The 23,286-nt window shown below is 38.8% G+C and overlaps 1 protein-coding gene across 1 annotated transcript in view; it reads left to right on the top strand.

The window, feature by feature from the left end:
- Positions 1-19,840, top strand: part of grin2db (glutamate receptor, ionotropic, N-methyl D-aspartate 2D, b) — a 66,097-nt gene extending 46,257 nt beyond the window's left edge. Inside the window, exons 9-17 of the mRNA XM_077721491.1 lie at positions 1,316-1,469; positions 2,139-2,264; positions 5,012-5,241; positions 6,003-6,163; positions 9,359-9,428; positions 9,553-9,670; positions 14,982-15,217; positions 16,518-19,715; positions 19,787-19,840. Of these exons, the coding sequence (XP_077577617.1) occupies positions 1,316-1,469; positions 2,139-2,264; positions 5,012-5,241; positions 6,003-6,163; positions 9,359-9,428; positions 9,553-9,670; positions 14,982-15,217; positions 16,518-19,715; positions 19,787-19,840 (4,347 nt within the window). The remainder of the gene's footprint in view (positions 1-1,315; positions 1,470-2,138; positions 2,265-5,011; positions 5,242-6,002; positions 6,164-9,358; positions 9,429-9,552; positions 9,671-14,981; positions 15,218-16,517; positions 19,716-19,786) is intronic.
- Positions 19,841-23,286: the final 3,446 nt, after the last annotated feature.

Genomic DNA, 23,286 nt, shown 5'->3' with positions numbered 1-23,286 from the left:
TACCGTATTTTCCGTACTAAAGGGTGCACTTTTACTCCCTAGTTTTGCTTGGGCTTGTGCTTCATACTGACTACATAATGTTCAAATAAAGTACTTTAAGCATTTCTAGCATTAATTCTAACCATTCCTTTTGCAAAAAAAAACAGACAAACTGAAATTTGGTATTTGAAAATAGGGATTAAAAAGAAGTCCTTTTCTATTATTATAATTTATTTAATTACTATCATTATTTACCATATTTTCACGACTATGAGGCGCACCCTCAACGAATGAGATTTTAAATTTTTTTCTATATATAAAGCACAATGGATTATAAGGCGCCTTGTCTATTTTGGAGAAAATTTAAGACTTAAGTGCGCCTTATAGTCGTGAAATACGGTAATTTTCTTCATTATTTTGACAAGTGTTATTTATAGTGCAGATTCCACTATAGTCCGTAAAATACGGTAATCATACACTGCCAACCCACTCTGTTAAAACACATTTTACATTAATTACTATTAATAGTATCAATAGACTTTAATCTTCATTATAATTTATTGAATTGCTATAATTATTTACTTATTTTTAATTATTTTTAACAAGTGTGATTTATATTGCAGATTCAACTATAGTCCTGAAAATACTATTATTAAAGAAGTTTAAACAAAAATGACCAAAAAAATACACGCATTTTATAAAACAAACAATTAAGATGAATATATTCCATTGAAGCACCTAACCTTTTCTGTAGTGAGATAAAGAGCAAACTCCGACCTCTGCTTGTCAGGCATCTAAAATCATTTCCACAGTGGTCATCTTCCTCGCTATCATTTACGACTTGAACCTCAGCCAGGGCTGTCTATCAAATCTATTTTCACACGGAGAGGGCCAAGCAAATGTTGTCTCAGACTGGCGTATGCCTTTTGATCAGATGCTCTAAACTCTAAAGCCTGCTATACTTTGATCAGGTAATCTAGGCTCTACAAAGTTGAAGGGAGGGCAATACTGCGTTCCGCTTGGCTAAATTTTTCTGCTGATTTGCTCTGAAGAGTGGATGTGCCATGTCTAATATAGATTAACATTTCACTTGTACAATCAGCCGCCTTTTCAGTTTTTTTTTCTTCTTCTCCCTAAACGGTGGCAAGAAGGAGACCGATCCAGGCTCATTATGTATGCAAAAGAGATGCATAAGAGATATGTTCTGCATTTGTAGCATATTGTGGAAAAAAGTGCACAAATTATGGGTCTACAAATGGACAGATGAGAGGATGACAATTATAGGGGCTAAGATAATTACATTTCTCTTATGTGACTGCTTTCTGTCTCTTTTTAGGTCGTAAACAAGAGGGCAGACATGGCCATTGGTTCTCTGACTATCAATGAGGAGAGGTCCGAGGTCGTGGATTTCTCGGTCCCTTTTGTAGAAACGGGGATCAGTGTCATGGTCTCCCGTAGCAACGGAACTGTATCACCGTCTGCTTTCCTTGGTGAGACAAAATACTTTATGTCATTATAAATACGAATGTTAAGAACATGCATTGGAGTTGGTTAAAAAAATATATACAGTGGTACCTTGAGATACAAGCTTAATGCGTTCCGGGACTTTTTGCAAAAATAAATTGAATCTAGCCTTACACTAGACTTAAATCTAATTATGTTTTTAAATTTCTCGTATCTCAAGATAAATATTTGCTCAAAATCTGTCTCGTATCTCAAATATTTGCTCAAAATGTGTCTCGTATCTCAAATATTTGCTCAAAATTTGTCTCGTATCTCAAAATAAATATTTGCTCAAAAATTTGTCTCATATCTCAAATATTTGCTCAAAATTTGTCTCGTATCTCAACATAAATATTTGCTCAAAATTGATCTCGTATCTCAAATATTTGCTCAAAATTGGTCTCGTATCTCAAATATTTGCTCAAAAGTTGTCTCGTATCTCAAATATTTGCTCAAAATTTGTCTCCTATCTCAAGATAAATATTGGCTCAAAATTTTACTCGTATCTCTAGATAAATATTTGCTCAAAAATGTACTCGTATGTCGATCACTCGTATGTCGAGGTACCACTGTAGTCAGTCACCACCTCAACAATCGCAATTTCCATTATACAATACAAGCTTGTTATTACTGGTGTCATTTGTTTCCCCATAAAGAACCCTACAGCCCAGCAGTCTGGGTGATGATGTTCGTCATGTGCCTGACCGTAGTGGCTGTGACCGTCTTTATCTTTGAGTTCTTCAGTCCCGTGGGCTACAATCGCAGTCTACAAACTGGCAAGAGTGAGTGATGAGTGCACCCTGTCTGTTTTTCCACACCAGATTGATGAGTTTAAATGCAGTCCATCACTGTCACTACAAAGATCAAATGGACAAATAGCGAACAAAACACATGCCTCAGATAGAGGTTTTACAAGAAAAAGACTGTTTGAGAACAGCAAAATACTGAACAAACATTCGGGATATTCTAATCCAGTTCTTAACTGATGAGAATTAACATAATATTTGTACAAATTGGGACAACACCACAGGCAGCAAAATGAAAACTGGAACAAAATAAGTAATGGCAACGTCAACAAGCAAGTGAGACAGTCTTTTCGTTGAAAATGTTCGCTTTCTAATAAGTTTCTATCAGTCAGTTTTGGGAATATAAATAGTATTGTTGTATTGGCATGAGACTTTGTTATTTTCTTGGTTAAAAATTGTCTGTCTTTCTGGTCTTGGCATTGTAGACTCATTTGGTGTCAGTTCATTTAGCATTTCACCAATTTTTGTCCACTCAGGATTTGTGTAACAAGCAGAAACAGTTTCAGAACATTTATACATTGAAAACTTAAGAACTGTTGATTTTTTTTGCTGGCTGTTGGTTGGTATTCATACTTTTGAGCTAACTATACAAACCCATTGGTCAGGTGACAGGTTTTGCCAAACAATATAGACTATAAGAGCAATTGCAATACTTATTTATTTATTTTTTTGTACGATGGAGGCACCTTCTTATAGTTGGGCTCTCCAGACATTCAACCAGTTAAGCATGAAATGAAAAAGCTGCTGTCCTGTACCAATAAACTTTCATGACTTTAAGAGATTAAGACCACAAGAGTTCCTTGGTTTACAAGAGACTTTTCTTCCTAGTGTAGTGGGCAGTGTATGTAATTGTGAAAAAGTCAGAATGAGCCTTTTTAAAGATAATAAGAGAAGTTTTTGGGGGGGCTTGAAACTAATTATGCAGTTAGAATTTATTCCACAATACAAATTTAACAAGTAAATTCAGGTACCAATCAATTTGTTTGCTTCATTTAGTAATACATTAGATATTTTTATGTTTTATTTAGAATGGGATTATTTGGTACTTGCATGTCCCTGTGTAGGTTTTTTTCTGGAAAGAAAATGAAAAAAAAACTGCTTCGTAAAGTATTTCCTGAAAAGAGTGACAGTCAAAATAGCTTAAAGGTTGTTTTTTCCGTAGCTAGTCGTGACAACGTCTCGAAACTGAACCACATTGGCGTGCATGTAACTTAAGGTAACATATCCCCCGTTGCCCAAAATATGCCAATAGCGAATAAATACAGCTGTTAAAGTTTTGGTGGATGTCTTGAGAAGATAACTTTTAGAAAAAAATCTTTGGAAAAAAAAATGGAACCTGCCTGTTTAAAAATTTACTTCCCTCAGAGGTTCCATGTGCCACTACAGTTTTTTCCCCCCCAGTTTCTGAGTGAGTCGAGCTTTTTGATACTACCTCACAGAAGGGGGTTGCCATCCCAGTGCGCAGATGAGCGATGTGATTTTGTAGCCGTTTTTGATGCATCTGTAGCGTCCCTGGGTGATTGCTGGGAACCCCAATTGACTTCAACATAAGATGCTGCCCCCTATTGAGTGGGAGTTCAAAACATAAATCACCTGGTTGCTGAAATCAGCCGCAAGCGGTGCCTTTGAGTGTCGAGTGCGCTGAAGAGGGAATTGTTGAACCGCATCGGAGGATGTCTAACATGAAAGAGGCTATCTATTATTCAGCGTTGTAGTTTTTATCCCTGTGATATTTAATGTCTCTGATGCAAGGGACAGTCTCCACTCTACTGGCGCATGATTGCTACACTTTGCATAGATTTAAGTGAGTCATCTTCCAGCACATCCATCAAGCTGCTTGCCTTGCTTCCTTTATTCCTGACTGTCATATCATGACAGTCTATCCAAATGGCTTTAAATGTGATTTGTACCATAAGGTTACACTATTATCAGCTTTGTTGTCAAACAATGATACATACATCAACTCTGCTTTTAGCTTTAACAAATAAAAAAATGGGTTTACACAGGGGTAGAAATTCAACCACTCATTGATTAGGATCTGACAGCTGTTTTTGGCCACCATAAAAAATTTCAACTCTCTACGATGTACGGTTTGGACTAACGTAGCAAGAGAATCTTAACATAACCACACACCCATCCATAAATCAAGCTTTATAAGGATTAGAGATAAAAAACAGACAGAGAATTTCATTTTTTGGGATGTCTAATAGAGGAGAAAATGTCAATATGTAGTGGGGGTGTTATTTATTCTATTGCTGTCACTTGTCACTATGGGAACACAAATGTAAATTATTATTTGTGCAACTTGTCTCTTAAAATAATCATTTTACACTGAAAAAAAGTCCGTTGTCACAATTTTCAAAAGGAATCTGTTGAGCAAACGTCTGCTTATTTTTATTTTACTTCATTAGAATCTCATAAAATTATATAGCTAAAATATCTCACTCATTGCAATACTGTCCTTCAATCTAACATTTCTAATATTTGAATGGATGATCTAATCAATCCTTTCATATTTTAATGATGAATTTTGAGGAGAAAATGAAAGCTTATTTACGAAGAATTTTTAGGCTAAAATATACTCCAGTTCTGTAATAATATACTACAGCAATGCCATTTTTAACCATTCATCCATTGAAGGTTTAATTGAACATTTCTGCACAGCCACATGCTTTTGAACAGCGATTTTAACAACCACTAACCATTTTTCTTTCTCTGCACAGAGTCTGGAGGGTCCACTTTCACTATTGGGAAGTCGGTGTGGCTTTTATGGGCCATTGTATTCAATAACTCAGTGCCAGTGGAGAATCCCAGAGGAACAACGAGCAAGATCATGGTGCTGATATGGGCCTTCTTCGCCGTCATCTTCCTGGCCTCGTACACTGCTAACCTGGCGGCCTTCATGATTCAGGAAGAGTACATTGACACAGTGTCAGGGCTCTCTGACAAAAAGGTACTCCATTATTTGAATACTAATAAGCTGCACTGAGGGGGAAAAAGGCAAATTGAAGTAGAAAACTCATGAATTTAAATGTTAAAATTGATTACAATGCAGGGTTTCAAGAAAGGACTAAAATCTCATTTGACTTGCCGTATTTTCACGACTATAAGGCGCAGTTAAAAGTCTTACATTTTCTCCAAAATAGACAGAGCGCCTTATAATCCAGTGCGCCTTATATATGGAAAAAAACAGAAAACCAAAAACGAAAAACCACCACTGTCGGATATTGAAAAAACAAAAATGCCTGAACTGAAACAATACTGTTAAATATGCAGATGCCATCTTAGTTTACAACATCTTCCATCATATAGCTCCTCCCCCACTGCAAGATTTTATACAAAAATATCCAAAACATCAAGCCAATAGCAATTACCGTATTTTCACGACTATAAGGCGCACTTAAAAGTCTTAAATTGTCTCCAAAATAGATAGTGCGCCTTATAATTCAGTGCGCCTTATATATGGAAAAAAATGTCATTCATTGAGGGTGCGCCTTATAGTCGTGAAAATACGGTAAATACTATTTTCACAGTTCTTGAAGACATAAAAGGGCCCGTTCTAAATGCTCTTTAAAGACCACGACTTGACCTTTTTCCACCCTAAGATTTGAGTGTGCTCAAAGTGTAACAACTTAGTCTGGAAAGGTGACAGAAGTAGGCCAAACAGATTGGTGCACAGCCTGAGGTGTCTCATACCCCTTCCACCTCTGTTAGTTTCAGCATCCTGAAGAGCAGTATCCGCCGCTAAAGTTTGGAACGGTTCCAAACGGGAGTACCGAGAAGAATATTCGCTCCAACTACCCGGATATGCACCAGTATATGGGAAAATATAACCAGAGGGGAGTGGAGGACGCCATTCTCAACTTGAAAACAGGGTAAGTTTGCTTTTATATGCTCTGTCTTCTATTATGTCATTTTACATTTGGCCATCCTTCACTTTGTCAATGATTTCATCTACATTGGGGAAGTCCATCATTCCAGAAGGTCTGATGAAAACTGAATTTGCAAAAACGGATGATTACCCATATAGGAATTGATGTTAAAGGAATAGAGACAACACTATTATGACAAAATGAAACAAGAATTAACCTTATTATCGCTGAGTGTCTTTGATTGCCAAAATATTTATGTTAGTAGAGTTTAGTGTACACTATTACGAGACAGTAAAGAAGCTAAGCAATGCAGAAATTAGCAAGTTAGTACACTGAGGGATCCTCATCTCTCTTATTATTCCACCATATAAAAACAGACAAACAAGTTCAAAGAGAAATAAAAACTAAGCAGATACTTCTCTCTGCTACTAAAATTTAGAAAGGAATGTAGATGAGAAAATGTTATTTATTCATTTATTTTTTAAATATGTATTTGTTATTTTTTTTTAGTAATCAAATATTAATTGGTTATTTATTATTATTATTCAAATATGTATTGGTTATTTATTATTATTATTCAAATATTTATTGGTTATTTATTATTATTATTCAAATACGTATTGGTTATTTATTATTATTATTCAAATATGTATTGGTTATTTATTATTATTATTCAATTATGTATTGGTTATTTATTATTATTCAATTATGTATTGGTTATTTATTATTATTCAAATATGTATTGGTTATTTGTTATTATTATTCAAATATTTATTGGTTATTTATTATTATTAATTTGTTATTTATAATGTGTTTGCTTTTTATTATCATTATTTATGTATTATGTTTTTTATTTTATTTTTTATTTATTTGTTATTTATTATTGTACATTAGTTATTTATAATTTATTTATTTCTATGATAATTTATCCAATTCATAGCAAAAATGAGAAAAGAACCTGTAGAAAAAGCACATATAACATAAAAATGACTCCCAAAAGCATGGTTTTGAACTGATTGGCTGGTATTGACAGTGATACACTGTAAAATAATTAATTTAAAAAAAACTTCCTATTAGACATGCTAATTTACTAAGATCTTACCATAACACATCTGGCAGCCCTTCCACCCAAAATGGATTAGACATTTAACGCGGTCAGCGGCTTTGAATGAATTAATTAGAATAGCAAATCATGTATAATACATTTTAATACAATAAACTGCTGTGGTGCTTATTTCCTTCACACACCTGCCGTATTGCAGCAGTCTTTTGGTAAAAGTTGCCATTCTTTTCAACTCTGACTCACATTTTTAATCTTTTGTCACGCTTTTCCTTCTTCTACGCACAAATTCCATCACCTGCAGTATCAGTCCCAACACTCCACTTTCCGTTCCCAGTATAAAAAAAATAAAAACCTCCATCACCAGGCATGTGTGTTATGGGTAATCCCAGTTTTTTTTTTCTTCTTCAAACCCATCACGATTCCACCCGCCTCAAAGTGGCGTCAGCATAAATCTAAGTCGTCGTTGTCACACGTTGAATAATTGAAACTATTGCTTTCTTGTATCCTACTGTTTTGTTTGTTGCTCACGGCTTTTTTTGCCAAGCTAATCTCACTTTGTATCCAATCATTTATTTTGCACCCATGCTTTTTCAACTCTATTTTAGGCTTTTCTTTTTTCTCTACAGTGTGTTTTCTCACTGACTACTTTTAAACTTTATAATCCTCACCCTCTAGCCCAATGTCTTTTTCCCCCTGAAGTGTGTAAATCTTTTCCCTTGTCACCGCACTCTTCGCATCGTATATAAATCCACATTCCGCCTCCTCCACGTAGGTTCCCCTCATCTCTGACTCATTTTATTCTCCTTGTTTTTGCTCTCTCCGCCGAACCTGTTTTGCTATTCCATTCATTGGTGAGACTTAAGTGTTTATGCTGTTACTATATCGCCTGTCGACTCGGTGTTGATGCACCAAGAACGTAATTGCTGTTTGTTTTCAGGTGTAAGTCACATTGTCTAAGTTTAAGACTTTGATAGCACTGCATATGAAATCAGATTTATTTGTTTATATGCATTTAAGCATCGTTTTTCTAGTGTAATTTGTTTTCTTCGTATGTCGAATATAAAACATTCTTTTAACCTTTATAGGAATTCATACAGTATCTAAGAAATACCACATGCAATGATTTTTATTAAGATTTTCCCATCAAAGTACCTGATTTGAACTCCTAATTAAAACCATGAATATGGAGGTGAAAATTGTGAATCGGGGTGTTTTACACAAGTGAAATTAGAAAAAAAAATCAACGACTTTAAGGGAATTTTAAGGACGCGGCTTATACTCAGATGCGGCTTATATGCGAGAAAACATGGGAATTTGATTTATATAGTCATCCTTCGATTATCGCAACTTCACTGATGCTATTAATTATTACAAGATTTATATTTGCCGTATTTTACGACTATAAGGCGCACTTAAAAGTCTTCCATTTTCTCCAAAATAGACAGGGCGCCTTATAATGTGGTGCGCCTTATAGTCGTGAAAATACGGTATATAATTTTCAAAGTTCATAAAAATGTCAAAATCCAATGCCGAAATTCATAAGTGAAACTGAAGGACTGAGCACTGAAAAAAAGGTAGTTATAATAGGGGTGACCCTACTTTGCAATTTTCTGATTATCACGTCCATGTCTGGTCTACATTAACCGCGATATTCGAGGGATTACTGTAGCGCTTTTTCAGGGCACCCATAAACATTACATATTGCATTCACCTCACACTAGATGGCAATCTGCTACTATTGTAATCAGAGCTTCTATGTGGCGGACTGACATAAGCAAGGCATTATTCGATCGTCAACTTGCTCAACCACCTGTAGCACCATCGCACAAATAGATAAGTCAAACCTAGCCATAAATCAGATGAATTCCGAAAAAAAGTGTAATTTATAGTCCATAAAATACAATAACTACCCACTGAAACATGTCCATTGCAATACCTCCCGAATGAAATGGATTTCACATCAATTAGTACCAATCTAGTGCCAAGACACAGGAAGTTAGTCCGAATTTTTAACTACGATTGCAAATTAGTAAGCGTTTCATCTCTACATCCCCTTCACTTCTGCCAACCCCCTGATTCCCTCTGTTCCTACTCCCATTAAATGATGAATGTATTTTCCCTTGATCCCTTTACAGGAAACTGGATGCTTTTATTTATGACGCTGCAGTATTGAACTATATGGCCAGGAAGGACGAAGGTTGTAAGGTACGAATCAACTTCCCGAGTACACACAGAGTGCTTGGTGAACGTAAATAGAGAACCGTTGACATGTATACTCAGCTTTGTTTAATATGCCCTTCCATTTTTTTTTTTTAAATCCTTTTTCAAGGTGATGACCATAGGCTCGGGGAAGGTTTTTGCCACCACAGGCTACGGTATCGCCCTGCACAAAAACTCACGTTGGAAACGTCCTCTTGACCTGGCCCTTCTGCAGCTAGTGGGAGATGGTAAGAACCACGCCGATTGGAAATGAGGATGTCAATTGAAGGGGTGAGGTGGTTCAAAATGACTGGTTGGGGAACAAGTCAAGGGTTTTGTATTGGTCGAGGGTGGATGGAGGACTTTGTGGGTGGATGATTAAGAGGATGTGCATGTTAGGTGATGGTTGTAAGGTGTTTTGAATGGTGACAAGGGGAATAATGGTGTGTAGGAGAGGTGACGGTGGGAAGAAAGCTGCCTAAAAGGTCTCTTTACTGTCTGACTGTGAGTGGGAAATAAAACTGGGGGAATGGTACCAAGAGGAATATGATTGTCCATTTAAAAGATAGCACGAGTAGGTAGTAGCATTCTTTGGGTGTGCGGTAATAAGAGCTTTCCATCATGTTTTTTTTTGGCTTTTTTGAATCAGAATATATTTTTGCTTGCTCGGTTGGGTAGTAAAAGGAAGAAAAAAATAAGATTTGTCTTGGTGAGTTCCTGTCAAAAAGGATCAACTGGATTGGAGTGGTGACACGTTTAATCTTGGTGAAGATTTGCTGACATTGACAGGGAGTGGAAGGAAGGAAAATGGTGAATTAGAAGGTTGGGGATGTGGAATTTGAATGGAGAGGAATGGGGAATTATGGTCAAATAATTAATGGATTTAAAAGATTTGTGGTTTAGTCGTAATGGAGTACAGTATTTGGAGTGGAGTGTTTAGTTTTATTGTGTGGAAGAATGAGTAAAATGAAGGTTTTGTCACCACTTTTTGGCTTTTTCTTGGGCTGAAAATCAACTTTGTTTATGGCATTAAGGACAAAACTCTTTAGTTGTTTCTGGCTTGCAGACATTCTTAGTTGTTTATACTCTGATAGTGCCAATTTGGTGCCAAGATAGATTAAATAACGCTGGCATCTGTTGCCAAATGGCTCTGAGAAAGCGAAAACCCACTACATACAGGACTGACTTTGACACACAGTTTGTTCTTACCTTATTTAAATGTTCAATATGTACCTTTTTTTTCCAGTTTCATCCAAATCCTAACACTAAACATAAGTGGAGTTAAAGGAAAATATTGTTTTAGGCTACTGTGTTGAATTACACTTGTTTATGTTGTTATTGTTGTGAATTACTGAGGATTACCAGGAAAAACGGGACCTTAGAAAGCTGCATTTTTTCTTTGAGTCACACCTTCAACGGGCTACATGTCACAGTTACATCATCACTGTATGATTTTTTTTTTTTGAGCTTTGCTTTGTCAACGCTAGGAGATTTTTTTGATCTCCCTCGGTTTCTGCCTCTGGTGCATGCCGTCTATTGATCTCACTACATCTCGTTTCCCAATAGAACTGCAGACTTTGCACTCTTGTCAGCCCTGTTTCCGTTTTTCCAGATTTTTTTTCTCTCACTATATGATCTTCAATGAGTAGATACAGAAAAGCACAGATGACTGAGATTAGGTTATCTTTTTTTTTAGAGTTTTTTTTTGCTGGCTGGCTGCTTTCCGGTAGCCTTGATATCAATGTATTTGACATGTTGTGATTATAGTAGACAATTGTTTGATTCACAGTTTACAGCACCTGCATCTGTAGAGGAGTTCGGCCTCTCTGCACACATTAGGCAACATGCCATACCATCATTGCATGGCAACCAAGTGTGCAAGCGAAAGAGAGAGAGAAAAAAAACATTATCTCTCTAAATAATTAGACCCATTCACTAGCAGTTCCACTCGAGATTGTAGCATTCAGCTGTTTTCTTTCTGCACACTCAACAGCTTTATTTCTTTTAAAAAGTTACCAAGGCGTGCAATAAACAGTGTGTTCACTTGATTTATTAAGTCATTTAATATGGGGACTGGAATAGCTATTTACAGTTACTTTATTAAATATATATATATATATCTGTCAAACTCGGGCAATTGCTCCCCTTATTAATGATTCCACTTAATTCCACTTATTAGGTGATAATAAACCGTAAAAACTCATGGTACATATTTACTCACATAGGGCGCACTTAAAAGTCGAAAATTTTACCCAAAGTGGACGGGGCGCCCAATCATTTGGTGTGCCTTGCGTATGCAATAAATTCAAGATTATGTAGTTGTCTATGTATGTCGCTGATAGCTTGATTGTTTGGGTACATTGCTTGCTGACGTGCTATATATTTTTATGGTGAATGACTTTTAAAATATATATAAAATATATTTTTTGCCATACAAAAGTTTTTATACAACATACACAATTTTAAATGATAAAAACGTATTAAATACGTGAAAAACTTATACGTTGACAGGTATGTAAATATATATATATTTACATATATTTGCATTTCAGAGTTCAGTCGAAGGACATTTGAACGAGACACTTTAATGCTTTTGTCCTTTTGTGGTTTTTTATTTTTAATTTACGTATGATAATTAAGAGCAGCTGGCATGTATTTGGTAGTCACAAGAAAATTGATTTACAAATACTGTTGCGAACAAGGGCAGAGCACTAGCGCAATGTTGTCAGGGTGCAAATAATTCGAGGTTAAGACCTCTTCTGGGTAACATATGTTCTTCTGCCAAAGATCTCAATGGGTGCTCCATGTTTCTTTGAGATGTTAAATGAGGTTGTTATGTTTGGCATATTGTAGCAATATTTTTCCCAAAGTTGAACATGTGTATGTATTGTACTTTACAATATACATGATTCGATGCATAATCGAACATTTAGCCATGCATATACTTGTCAACCTCAGCCAATTGCTCCATATTATTGATGTATTCCCCTTATTAAGCGATTAAAAAATGTACAAATTCAATGCAGAACATATTTACACACTTAAAAGTCTAAAATTTTCTCCGATTGTGTCCAATCAGTATGAACTAAATTCATGATTCTGTAGATGTCACTGTATGATGCTGATAGCTTAACTGTCTGGGTACATTGCTTGCTGATGCGCTATATTTAAATAGCGTTTTTGTCTGCTACCATTGACCCGGACAATCTGGATTAGAGCTGAAATGGGTAAAACGAAATCAGTTTTACTAAAAAACATACTTGAGAAAATGACTTACAAATGTTGTTATGTGGCATACACACTTTGAAATGATCAAAAAAAACCTAAAAATATGGGAAAATCTTAAATTGATAGGTATGCACGCACGTCCATTGTCATAAAAACATAATACAGATTTGATCTATTATCTTGGCAGTCTCTTTATTGTTGTTTGTTTGCCTATTGTTGAAATAGAATGAGGAAAAATGAGACAGTCACTTCAGGCAATCTATAATTATTGAATGTGTGCTGCAGTTGAAGTATTTAAAGTAGAACACCAAAGGCAAAACATGGGCTATTTTATCCTGAACCACCAATGGATGTGCAAAAAAAAATCTTTCTGGTCCAGTCCTTTTGCAAGTCATTTTGAGGCATAGTGTGCCATCTTGACCTGACCAGATATTCCAACAACGACAAAGACAGAATGTGAATTTATTACAGTGTATATACCCAAAGACTGCAAGTCAAACGGCAGGGAATCCGATAGACGAGAATTATAGCTTAGCAAAAGCACTCAGCTGGTTGCCCTATGAGGCGTAGGACAAGAATCCTTCTATTTAACTATAACCTTCGTTAGGGCTCATGCTGTTTTCTCACAATACGTCCATGTTTGGGGGAAAAGTCATACTGAAGGATAATGATGCCAAACAACCATTTTCTCCATCAGGGTTGAAATTTACAATTAAGGTTGGAAAAATGGTGTTGTGGAATGTACAGAATATGAAATGGTGACTTGTTACCTGCCATTGAGCTGCAGTGTGTCCATCTGTTGGCGTGCTAATGATGTTCTACGGGAGATGTGTTTTCTAGATCACTCAGATGACTGTGCCTTGCTTCATGTAAAGCTACGCAAGCAAAGATAATGATGGCACTGTTGGAAAGCTTTTCACAAGCTAGCGTAGCGTTCAAAGCAGCAGCATGACTTGGACATTTGACTCGGAATTGTGCAAGGGGGTCTGTAATCTGTAACAAAATGCAACCTTCACTCATGTTTTTCTTTTTTTTTTTTACAGTGCCATTGCTATTAGTGCTACAGAAAGTTCTCATTATAAGCTATGTTGCTCAAAACGCCTCTTTGTTTCCATCATGAATCATACACCGCTACATCTTTCGGGAACTATCACTATGGTTACTACACCAGCTAACCCCTGGCAGCCAATCATAGGTTTTGCAGGGCAGTTAAGATTTGTTAGGTCACTAAGTAGCTCATTAATGAAATTTCAGTGTTTTAAGGTTTAGCCGTCCGTCTTGCTTGATTGTTGGGCAGGTTTGAACTGATGGAAATCTTCAATTTCTCCAGAGCTTACCACCTTGATGGTGATTCGGACCCATCACACCATCACAATTAAATGATTATGATCTTTCCCATCTGCCTGTTTCTGTCAGTATCTGCTCTTTGTTCACATTCACACTCCTTCTTTTTGCACTCATCGCCATTGGCGTGTTTTGGAGTGCTGCTGTTTGTCATTATGACACAATCTCAGATTTATTTCTTCAGTTTGTGTATGTGTGTGTTCTTGGAAAGGAATTCTACATGCTCACCCGACTTAATACACATTATTTTGTAGTCTCGTTATAGCTGGCATTCTATTCCATGCTCGTTTTGGCGATTCAACTGTCAGTCGGGACCCCCCCTGGCCTCCCTTTCTCATACGTTCCTCATTTACTCTTGCTTGCTTTGTTGAGATTAGGTTGTCGGTCTCGTTTAACTTCCTCAACCACTTCATTGTTTTGGAGTCTTTCGAAGTGACCTTGGTTTTTCGTGGGTGTAATTTGTTTTTTTTTATCTTTTGACCTCTGACCTAAACTTACTATGGTGGATGGAGAACTGAAAAAGCAATATAAATTGTAGAAACAGGGTTAATTCATCTGTCTTGAATCAGGAGGTGTTTTAGGAGGGAAATTAGAAAAATTCAACGATTTTAAGGGTGCGGCTTATACGTAGGTGCGACTTATATGTGAGAAAACACAGTATTTTGATTTATATTGTCTTCACTTGATTATCGCGACTTCACTGATGGTTAATTCACTTTTTTTCAATTTTCTTTGCTATTAATTATTACAAAATGTACTTATATATATTTTTCAAAGTTCGGAAAATTTTGACCCATGACCTAAACTTACTATGTTGGATAAAGAACTGAAAAGCAAAATAAACTGTAGAAACAGCGTTAAATCATCTCTATTGGTTAACACTAGCAAATGAAGGAAAATATATTTTTGTCTATTAATTGAATTAATCTCAAGTTCAACAATTTCTCATCTTGGTTTTCCTCCCATCCCAACTTCTCCACTTTGCAGATGAAATTGAAATGCTGGAGCGTCTTTGGCTGTCAGGTATCTGCCATAATGACAAAATTGAGGTGATGAGCAGTAAGCTAGATATTGACAACATGGCTGGGGTCTTCTACATGCTTCTGGTGGCTATGGGTCTCAGCCTACTGGTGTTTGCCTGGGAACACTTGGTCTACTGGAAGTTGCGCCATTGCATGGCCACCAGCTCAGGCAAACTGGACTTCCTCCTAGCCATCAGCAGGGTAAGAATCTTTTGTTTTTGAATCTTTTGTTGATTTCATGTGTGCCGGACCATTTTAGATATAATATTTAGATTTTTTTTTTATAAATGGATTAGAAGTGCTGGATTAAAAGCCCTGAATATTCTGTTTTTTATAGATTTAAAACAATATTTTAGTTTTTTTATATATATATTTTTAGATTTTACAAAATGATTTTTGAACCCAAAACACAGAAAAATAGATTAAAAAATGACAATTATTGATTTAAAAGGGGGAAAATCAGGAAATTTAATATACTTCTATACTCTTCATATTAATTTGATCCTAAAACAGAAAGTTTTCAATCATGATTTACTTTCCCGGACCACACAAAATGATGTGCCGGCCCAGATTTGGCCCCCGGGCAGCCACTTTAACACATGTGGTATAGAAAAAAGTATTTTTTTTAATATTTGTATGCACACCCGCCCGCGTCCTGCCTGCCTTCCTGCCTGTATCTATTACAGAGTGTGAGCGTTTGAAAGTCTGGGGTCAATTCACCTCCACAAAGTCAATTGAGGAGATTAATTGAAATTCAATTGTGCTCACAGCCTGGATGTGTACTTCCTTTTTGACAGTGAGCTTGACAGAGTACTCTCACACTGCATGCATGTGATTAGTATAACTTGCAGAGAATATTTCCTTCCTAAATTATAATTATTAGCTTACATATTTGTAGAAGAATACACAGAAAAATGACAACAACTTATCTAATCTAAACTGATCCATCTATGGCCTAAAACAGGGGTGTCAAACATACGGCCCACGGGCTGGATCCGGCCCATCTGGTGGTTTGGTACGGCCCGGGGAAAAAAGCTGCATTGTATAAAAAAAAAAAAAAGAATTTTCTATAAAATGTGTAGTTCTTGTATTATCTGCTAAGGGGTGCAGTGTTTTAGTTCGTGCAGACAACATGAATTGACATTTATTTATGTGCTTATGTTAGTCTCTTGTTCATAATATATTGTTCATAATGTAAAAGGAAAATTCTGTTAATAAACATTTTGATAATTTACTCATTCTTTGCACTAATTATTAATTATTAGTGACTAATTCAAAGGAAAAAAAGTGGGCTTATTGTTAGTTCTATGTCATTTTGCAATGAGTTTACTTGATCTCAAATTAAGCTGTATTCGGCCCGAAGACCAAAAGGGAGTTTGACACCCCTGGTCTAAAACCTTTCTGATCCACTATTTGTCGATGTTCAAATCCAGTTTACCGTGCAATAAAATGAACCAGGATACCATGACTTCATCTCCTAATTTTATTTTCCTCTCCTCAGGGCATGTATAGCTGCTGTAGCTTTGAAGATGAAACAGCACCAGGGGGTGCTAAATCATTGGGCTCTCATCACCACACCGCAATGGTTCCAATCCCATCCCAGGCGCACGTCATATCAACCTCAATGACCAGCCCAGCTATTGCAATAGCACAACAACAACAAGCACCCCAACAACAGCCATCATCAGTTTACAAGACGCCTCTTCCCGGCTCTCCTCCCACCGTGGTGCATTCAGGAACAGCAGTGGGTCCCTCCAGCACCCCCATTGCTGGCGCACCCCTCCCTTGCTCCACCTTCCTACCCAGGCCGGACCGTAGACTGGCTGTAGTGGATCGTTGGAGACTTCCCAAATCTGCCACGGCGACTAACCCCAGAGCCGTGAGGGGTGGTCTTCCCGACATGGGACCCTTTGCTCAAAAAGTCCCACCAAACTGGGCTTCATCTGCTGGAGGAGCTGGGGGACTTGATGGTTATAAGAGATACTATGGTCCCATTGACCCTGAGGGACTGGGGCCCTGCATGGAGCAGCAGGCAGGGTCCCAGACCCCCAAGACTATGCCGAGGGGCCACCCCCAGCCCCCTCCAGCTAGTGTGGCCTTCTATTCAGAGAAGGGCATGGACCATGGGGTAGGGAAGAGGGTGGTGGTGGGTGGTGGCGGTGGAGGTCAGGGGAAAGTGGCTTCTAAACCTCTTGGAACTCCAAGACTGCCTCCTAAGAGTCAAGCCCCTCTACCTCCTACACCCCCACTGCCACACCCCTCTCCCCCTCTTCTCCCCTCGTCCTTCTGGAGACGACGACGGCCCAAGAAGCCCAAAGAACCCGGAGGGCCTCTATACGAGAACATTCTACCCCTGGGGCGGAGGGTAGAGGCACGAGATGGAGTGAGGGAGGGAGGAGGAAGGAGGACACGCCCCCTCTCTCCCCCACTCTCACTTCCTGTGCCGGTACCGCTCAGCCCCTCCTATACGCCTCCTTCGCCGTCGCCGTCGTTGCATTACACGTCGTCATCGTCTACGTCGACCACGTCGACGACGTCTACGTCCACGTCGGCGTCGTCTTCTCGCTCCACGTCGCCAACGTACTCTTATAGCTCTTCTAGGAGTACCCGGGATCGGGTTGGAGGACTCGATGAGGAAGAGGAAGATGAGGATGAGGAGTTGACGGAAGAGTCGAGTCTTCTTTTGGGGAGGGGGAGAGAGAGGGAGCGATCTATTGCGAGGCCTCGGTCTTTGAGTCATGGGCGTTTGCCTCCACCAGTGCCGCCCAGGAAACCGAGGGTACCTTGGGGGGGAGATAGGGAACGTGAACGGGAGAGGGGGGGCAGTCAACTGTCTCAACTTCAGGAATGGTGGGCGAGTTGGAGTGAAAGAGAGAAAAGTGGCGTCGGAGGGAATGCCGATAGACAAAAACGTGAAAAGAGGAGGAGAAAAGAGAAAGAGAAGAAGAAAAAGAAGAAGAGCAAAAAGAGAAAGAAAAGGGAAGAACGGGAGCGAGAGCGTGAGAGAGAGAGGAAGAGACGGAAAGTTAAAAAGAAGAAGAAAAAAGCACTCAAGACAAAGAAAAGGAAGAAATCTATTGGAGGGAAAAGATCTGAGCCGGAAGATGGAGATGTCGAGGCAGAGAGAGAAGGAGAAGTTGAAGGAGAGAGAGAAGGAGCAATGCAGGACTATTCCTCCTTTTCTGCTCAGTATCGAGGTACTTTTGGAGATAAACGGAGAGATTCGTGGGAGGGAGAAAGGGAGAGAGTGGGGAGAGATGGAGGAGAGGAGGGCAATGACAGGGAAGGGGAGGATAGTGGAAGAAGCAGAGAGAGGCATTCCAAATCATCACATCCACATTCCAGACATCGTACTCCTAGTAAACGCTACCCTAACTTAAATAAACTCCCGGCATCTGTTAAGTTTTGGGTTAACGGAAGGGGGGACGACTCCAATACACCTCCTACATCTCTGCAGGCGTTTCTCCCGACGAGTAAGCGGCGAAGAAGTGGAGGCTTGGATAGAGATGATAGCGGTAGAGGAGGAGAGAGGCGTCCTCTATTAATGCCTTTTGAAAAAGATAAGGCGCAGACTAGGGAGGGGCTTTCCTTGCATGAGTGGGACTCTGATGACGATGATGAGGAGGATGATGATGAGGATGATGAGGAGGAGGAGGATGAGGAGGATAGGGATAGAGTTAGGGTGATGGGGAGGGGAAGAAGGCCCGGTAGGGGGGCGGTTTCGGAAACCGAGAGGGATCGGGTAGAGAGGAGGGTCGACGATAGTTACTCGGATGAAGGCTCGTCGGGGGAGTTTGGGAGGTTTGAAAGGTACTGGGAAGGTGGGGGGAATAGTTCGGGGATTGGTGGTGGGGGGTGGTTCTTTGGGACGTACCCCTCCAGGGATCGGGGGAGCAGTATCAATAGTCGGGATGATTCGCTACTTGGGACTAGGGCGGAAGGATGGATTAGTACTGATTTTTGGAGTTCAGGGGCTGGTGTAGGTTGGGATTCAGGGGGAGGGAGTGGGGGTTTGGCTTCACCTTGGCCGCCGCCCCCTTCGGGGTTCCCTCCCCCAAGGAGATACTGGTCTATGGATAAAATCCCAATGAAGGGAGATAAAAAGTGGAAGAGTGCTGGTAGGAAAAGTAAACGTCAAGCTAGGGAAAGAGCAGAGGAAGCAAGGCGGCCTACTACTATGTGTTCTTGTAGCCTTTACCCACATCCTCATCCGTACCCACATCCACATAGTCGATGGCATGCATCTCATTCTAAAAGACGGCCTACTTCGCTAACACGTAGCCAGGAAGAGCTTGTACCCCACTGCCACAGTTTCAGCGGGGGATCTCGAGCCAAACCTCTTCCTCCCAAAGCCGATTCCGGTCAAGCCAAATCAGGCAGCCAATCTAACCTCAGCACACAACCCACCGATTTAACCCCACAACCTCCACCGTCACCGCCTCAACAGCCATCTCTGTCTCCCACTACCCTCCCGATACCCATCCCGCCTCCGCCCTCCTCATCTTCGGTCTCACCTCCAGTCGGGGTGGGAATGGCCGGCCCGAGCCAAATGCAGGGTTCAGCTAGTGCCAAACTCCAGTACCAGAGACTCCGTTCTGTGCCACAGCCACGAAGGTTCTATTCACCTCACCTGCCACTTAAAGCCAAGAGTTTGTGTTCACGTCGGGGGTCTGCCCACTTCTCTAGCTTAGAGAGTGAGGTATGACAGGGGGGGAGGAGAGAGGGAGACGTTGAAGCCGGTACCTCAATCACGGGGAACCTTACACCCAGGGTAGCTTCACCCGGAAACGTGGCTACGTTGATATCCACGGGAAATCCGTCTAGGGCCAGAACTAACATGGACGACGCCACCCACTCGCTTGTACAAGTTCTCGTAAGGGTGACACGCCACACCAGGTTAAGCTACACTCCCACCCACGGTTTCCATGACGACCAGAGTGAAGCCACGGAAACCACATCACTGGGGATAACAGTTCCAACGCAACTTCTTCTCCGCTCTGAGTTGAGCTTTGTGATGTCATCATGGGTACTCCTCCCCTCTGCGGGTCACAGTTATGGATAAAAATGTCAGTCTCCAACCCGTGAGTAATGATGTCATACTACTGTATTTGTACACACACACACGAGAGCGCAAATACTCTGAGAAATGTTGTCGTTGTGCTCGAAACGTCTCCCTCCCTCTGGCTTTGGGAACTTTTTGGTGGCTTTCAAGAGGAATACTTGGCTTTTCTTTATGTCACCTTTTCAACAAGAATGGTGGACTGCTTTGGTGAAGAGATGGGTGCCCCTCCCCACCCCCAAACTCTTTGCTTTTTGTAAATGGGTTGATATGAAAAGCAATTCAATCCACTTTCCCATGTACTCTGTTAACCTGTTTTTGACTGAGCAGTGAGGACCATGCTAGTTATGTACTCTTTTTGACCTTGCAACACCATCAGACCCATCTAGCTCTACCCCCTATTTCCCACCTATTCTATGTGATGTCATGTTTTATTAGAAACCTGTCGGATTCCACTGTGGGATTCCACTTCTCGGTGTCAGTTATTTTTTGTCGAAACAGAACTGGAACACACATTTACGAGTGTTTTTTTTCCAAAACAAAAGACGTATTTGAAAGGGAAATGACATAACAAAGACATGTAGCATTTTTTTTCAGTTTACCCCCATTTTTAATGGTTTTTCTTCAATTTTTGACATTGTTTCATGTATAGATATATTTTTATCAATTGGTTATTTGTAAGAAAGAAGAGGCTGGATGTGGCTTGTGTTGGAAGTGAGAAATATTCAATTTTTGGGATAAAGCGTTTGAGCAAGTTTGTTTACAGATCATTTCTTTTCAAAGAGGAGTGATATGTTATTTATTTATTTATTTTACAAGCCCGCATCATCCTTGTAATCCGATCAAAAGGATGATTGGTGCAGTATTTGTAATTGGCACTAGATGGCTGCATAATATTCAAGTATGCTTTGGAGACAATTATAGAATTATAGTCTGTTTAGCATTTAAATTGGTATTATAGACAGATGGAGGTGTGCTGCTGCTTATTTATTTTTTTAAAGTGCAATCCATTGATAAAAAGCCATGATTTTTTAGATGTTTTTTAACATCAAGCACAATTATTCTTTATTTTTTCAGGGTTATGTGCAACAGTTATAACCACATAATCCAAAGGTCATTTTATTCACTTGGCTTGTTAAAGAAAGGGACTTATTTTTTACAGCGGGCAATTCTCTTGGAATAAAAATCCAATTAGTACATTCAAATTTTATTGAATAATTCCCTTAACACATCAACTCTACTTTAGAAAAGTTGACTGAAAGAAATACGGTGACCAAAATGAGGCTGACATTTCACTAAATATAGTTAATAGCTATTTATGAAAGACTATAATTGAGCAATATTCCTACTTTAAATGTGAAAGGGATGCTTTGCTTTAGCTGAAAAGTACTTCTAAAAAAATTGACTACTTTTTACCAGCTAAACTCAAAGATTCCGCATCTCATTAACTCTCAACAGTCCAATTTTTGGTTGTTTGTGATTTTTATTTTTATTTTTTGTACCCCTTGCTAATGCTTTAGCATAGAACACTTTCTTTAGTGTCTTGCCAGTAATTGATAAAATTCCAATTCCCATCAGGCCACCTAAATCTCACACTAAAACCAGCCACAACCCAACTCTTCTTCTACTGTAGTTGAATGTAGCAATGTAGCAAATGAACTACTTTTAAACATGGTAGCTTTTTTTGAATGCTAACAACATTGTTGGGGGAGATTGATTTGTTATTGAGGGCTGTGCATTTATATTTGTGCATGTTGTCACAAGGCCTTTCTGAGTTGCCCCTTACACTTTACTGCTTTTTTTTCCCCTTACATCAACGTAGGGCAATTTAAATAATAATTAAAATATATATATATATCAATCTTGTCATATTAGGAAGCGCCTTTTGCAATTTTAAACCTTTAAATATCCCCCGGAATCAGTGCATGTCGAACTGAATTAAATCGCAAAAGATTTTAAGAAGGGAGAGCTTGTTTTTTTAAATTTTTTTTTTGATTGGGAGCGACGAAATCGCTATTTTTTTATTTATTTTTTGGTGTGTGTGTGTGCAGTCCTGAGCCTGCTTAAGCTTCATCCCACAGCGACATTTTGGCTGTGTTGCAGTCACTCACACAACCAACAGGGCTTAAACCTGCTGTGACATTGAGCGCTATTGATTTCATTTCTGGCGCTAATTCTTAAAAGTCTGCATGAACAGAAGTGTCTCTTTTAAAAAAATATTAAAAACATTTTTTGCCCCTATTTTTTTCATCATTTCCTTTCATACCGAGGGGAAGAAAAAAATATATATTAAAATCTACTATGTTTTTTTTTTTGAGAATGTACCATGTTATACTGTGATTCAGCTGAGCTATTTTATTGTATTCCCCATCATTTGAATTCTATCATTTATCAAGAAATATATATGTACAAATAAATATATACATATATATATATATAAATATACACACAGATATATATTAGTTAAGTTTGGTATATTTGGAGGAAGTGTTTAGATGAACTAGTTTTAAATGTTTTAGCTTTGTAGCAAAACTAGAACCTGAAAATCATTTTTGAATTTTAATTCCTCCTATATGACTGTGAAGACATTAGTGCCTGTGACAAAGAAGAAGAAGAGAAAAAAAAAGACAAGTAAAAGACAAAACTCGCTATTCATCTGTATCTAACACAGCTATTGGTCTGTCACTCCTCTCGTACTACCTAGAAATTACATTTTTGAGACTTGATGCCCCCCCTCCCCTTCCCCTCCACATCACTACTATGTTCCCTGGGAGACAGGTGGGCAAACTGCGGCCCGCGGGCCACATATGGCCCGTTAGGCTTTTTAATCCGGCCCACCAGCGTCCAAATATTTTTATTATGATTATTATTTTTTGATTCCCCAAGAAGGCGCCGTCACGCGGAGACTAGAACTGAAAACATTTAGTTAAACCAAACTACGGCCCGCGGGCCACATCCGGCCCGTGAGGCTTATCTAATGCGGCCCGCCAACGTTGTCCAAATGTTTTTATTTATTTATTTATTTATTTTCCCAAGATGGCGCCGTCTTGGGGAAGCCAGTGGCAGTAGCTCTGTCCACTTTTATTTGTTTTTCAAGTTTTACAGCCCTTCTATTTTTTTTAATTACATTTTAATATTTCTTAATACATTCCTTTTTACTTTACTTTGTACTTTATACTTTTTACTTTAATGATGAGTATGTTGATACTTT

The sequence above is a fragment of the Stigmatopora nigra genome, chromosome 7 (assembly GCF_051989575.1).
Source record: "Stigmatopora nigra isolate UIUO_SnigA chromosome 7, RoL_Snig_1.1, whole genome shotgun sequence".
Lineage (NCBI taxonomy): Eukaryota > Metazoa > Chordata > Actinopteri > Syngnathiformes > Syngnathidae > Stigmatopora > Stigmatopora nigra.
This window is presented reverse-complemented; position numbering and strand designations above follow the sequence as displayed.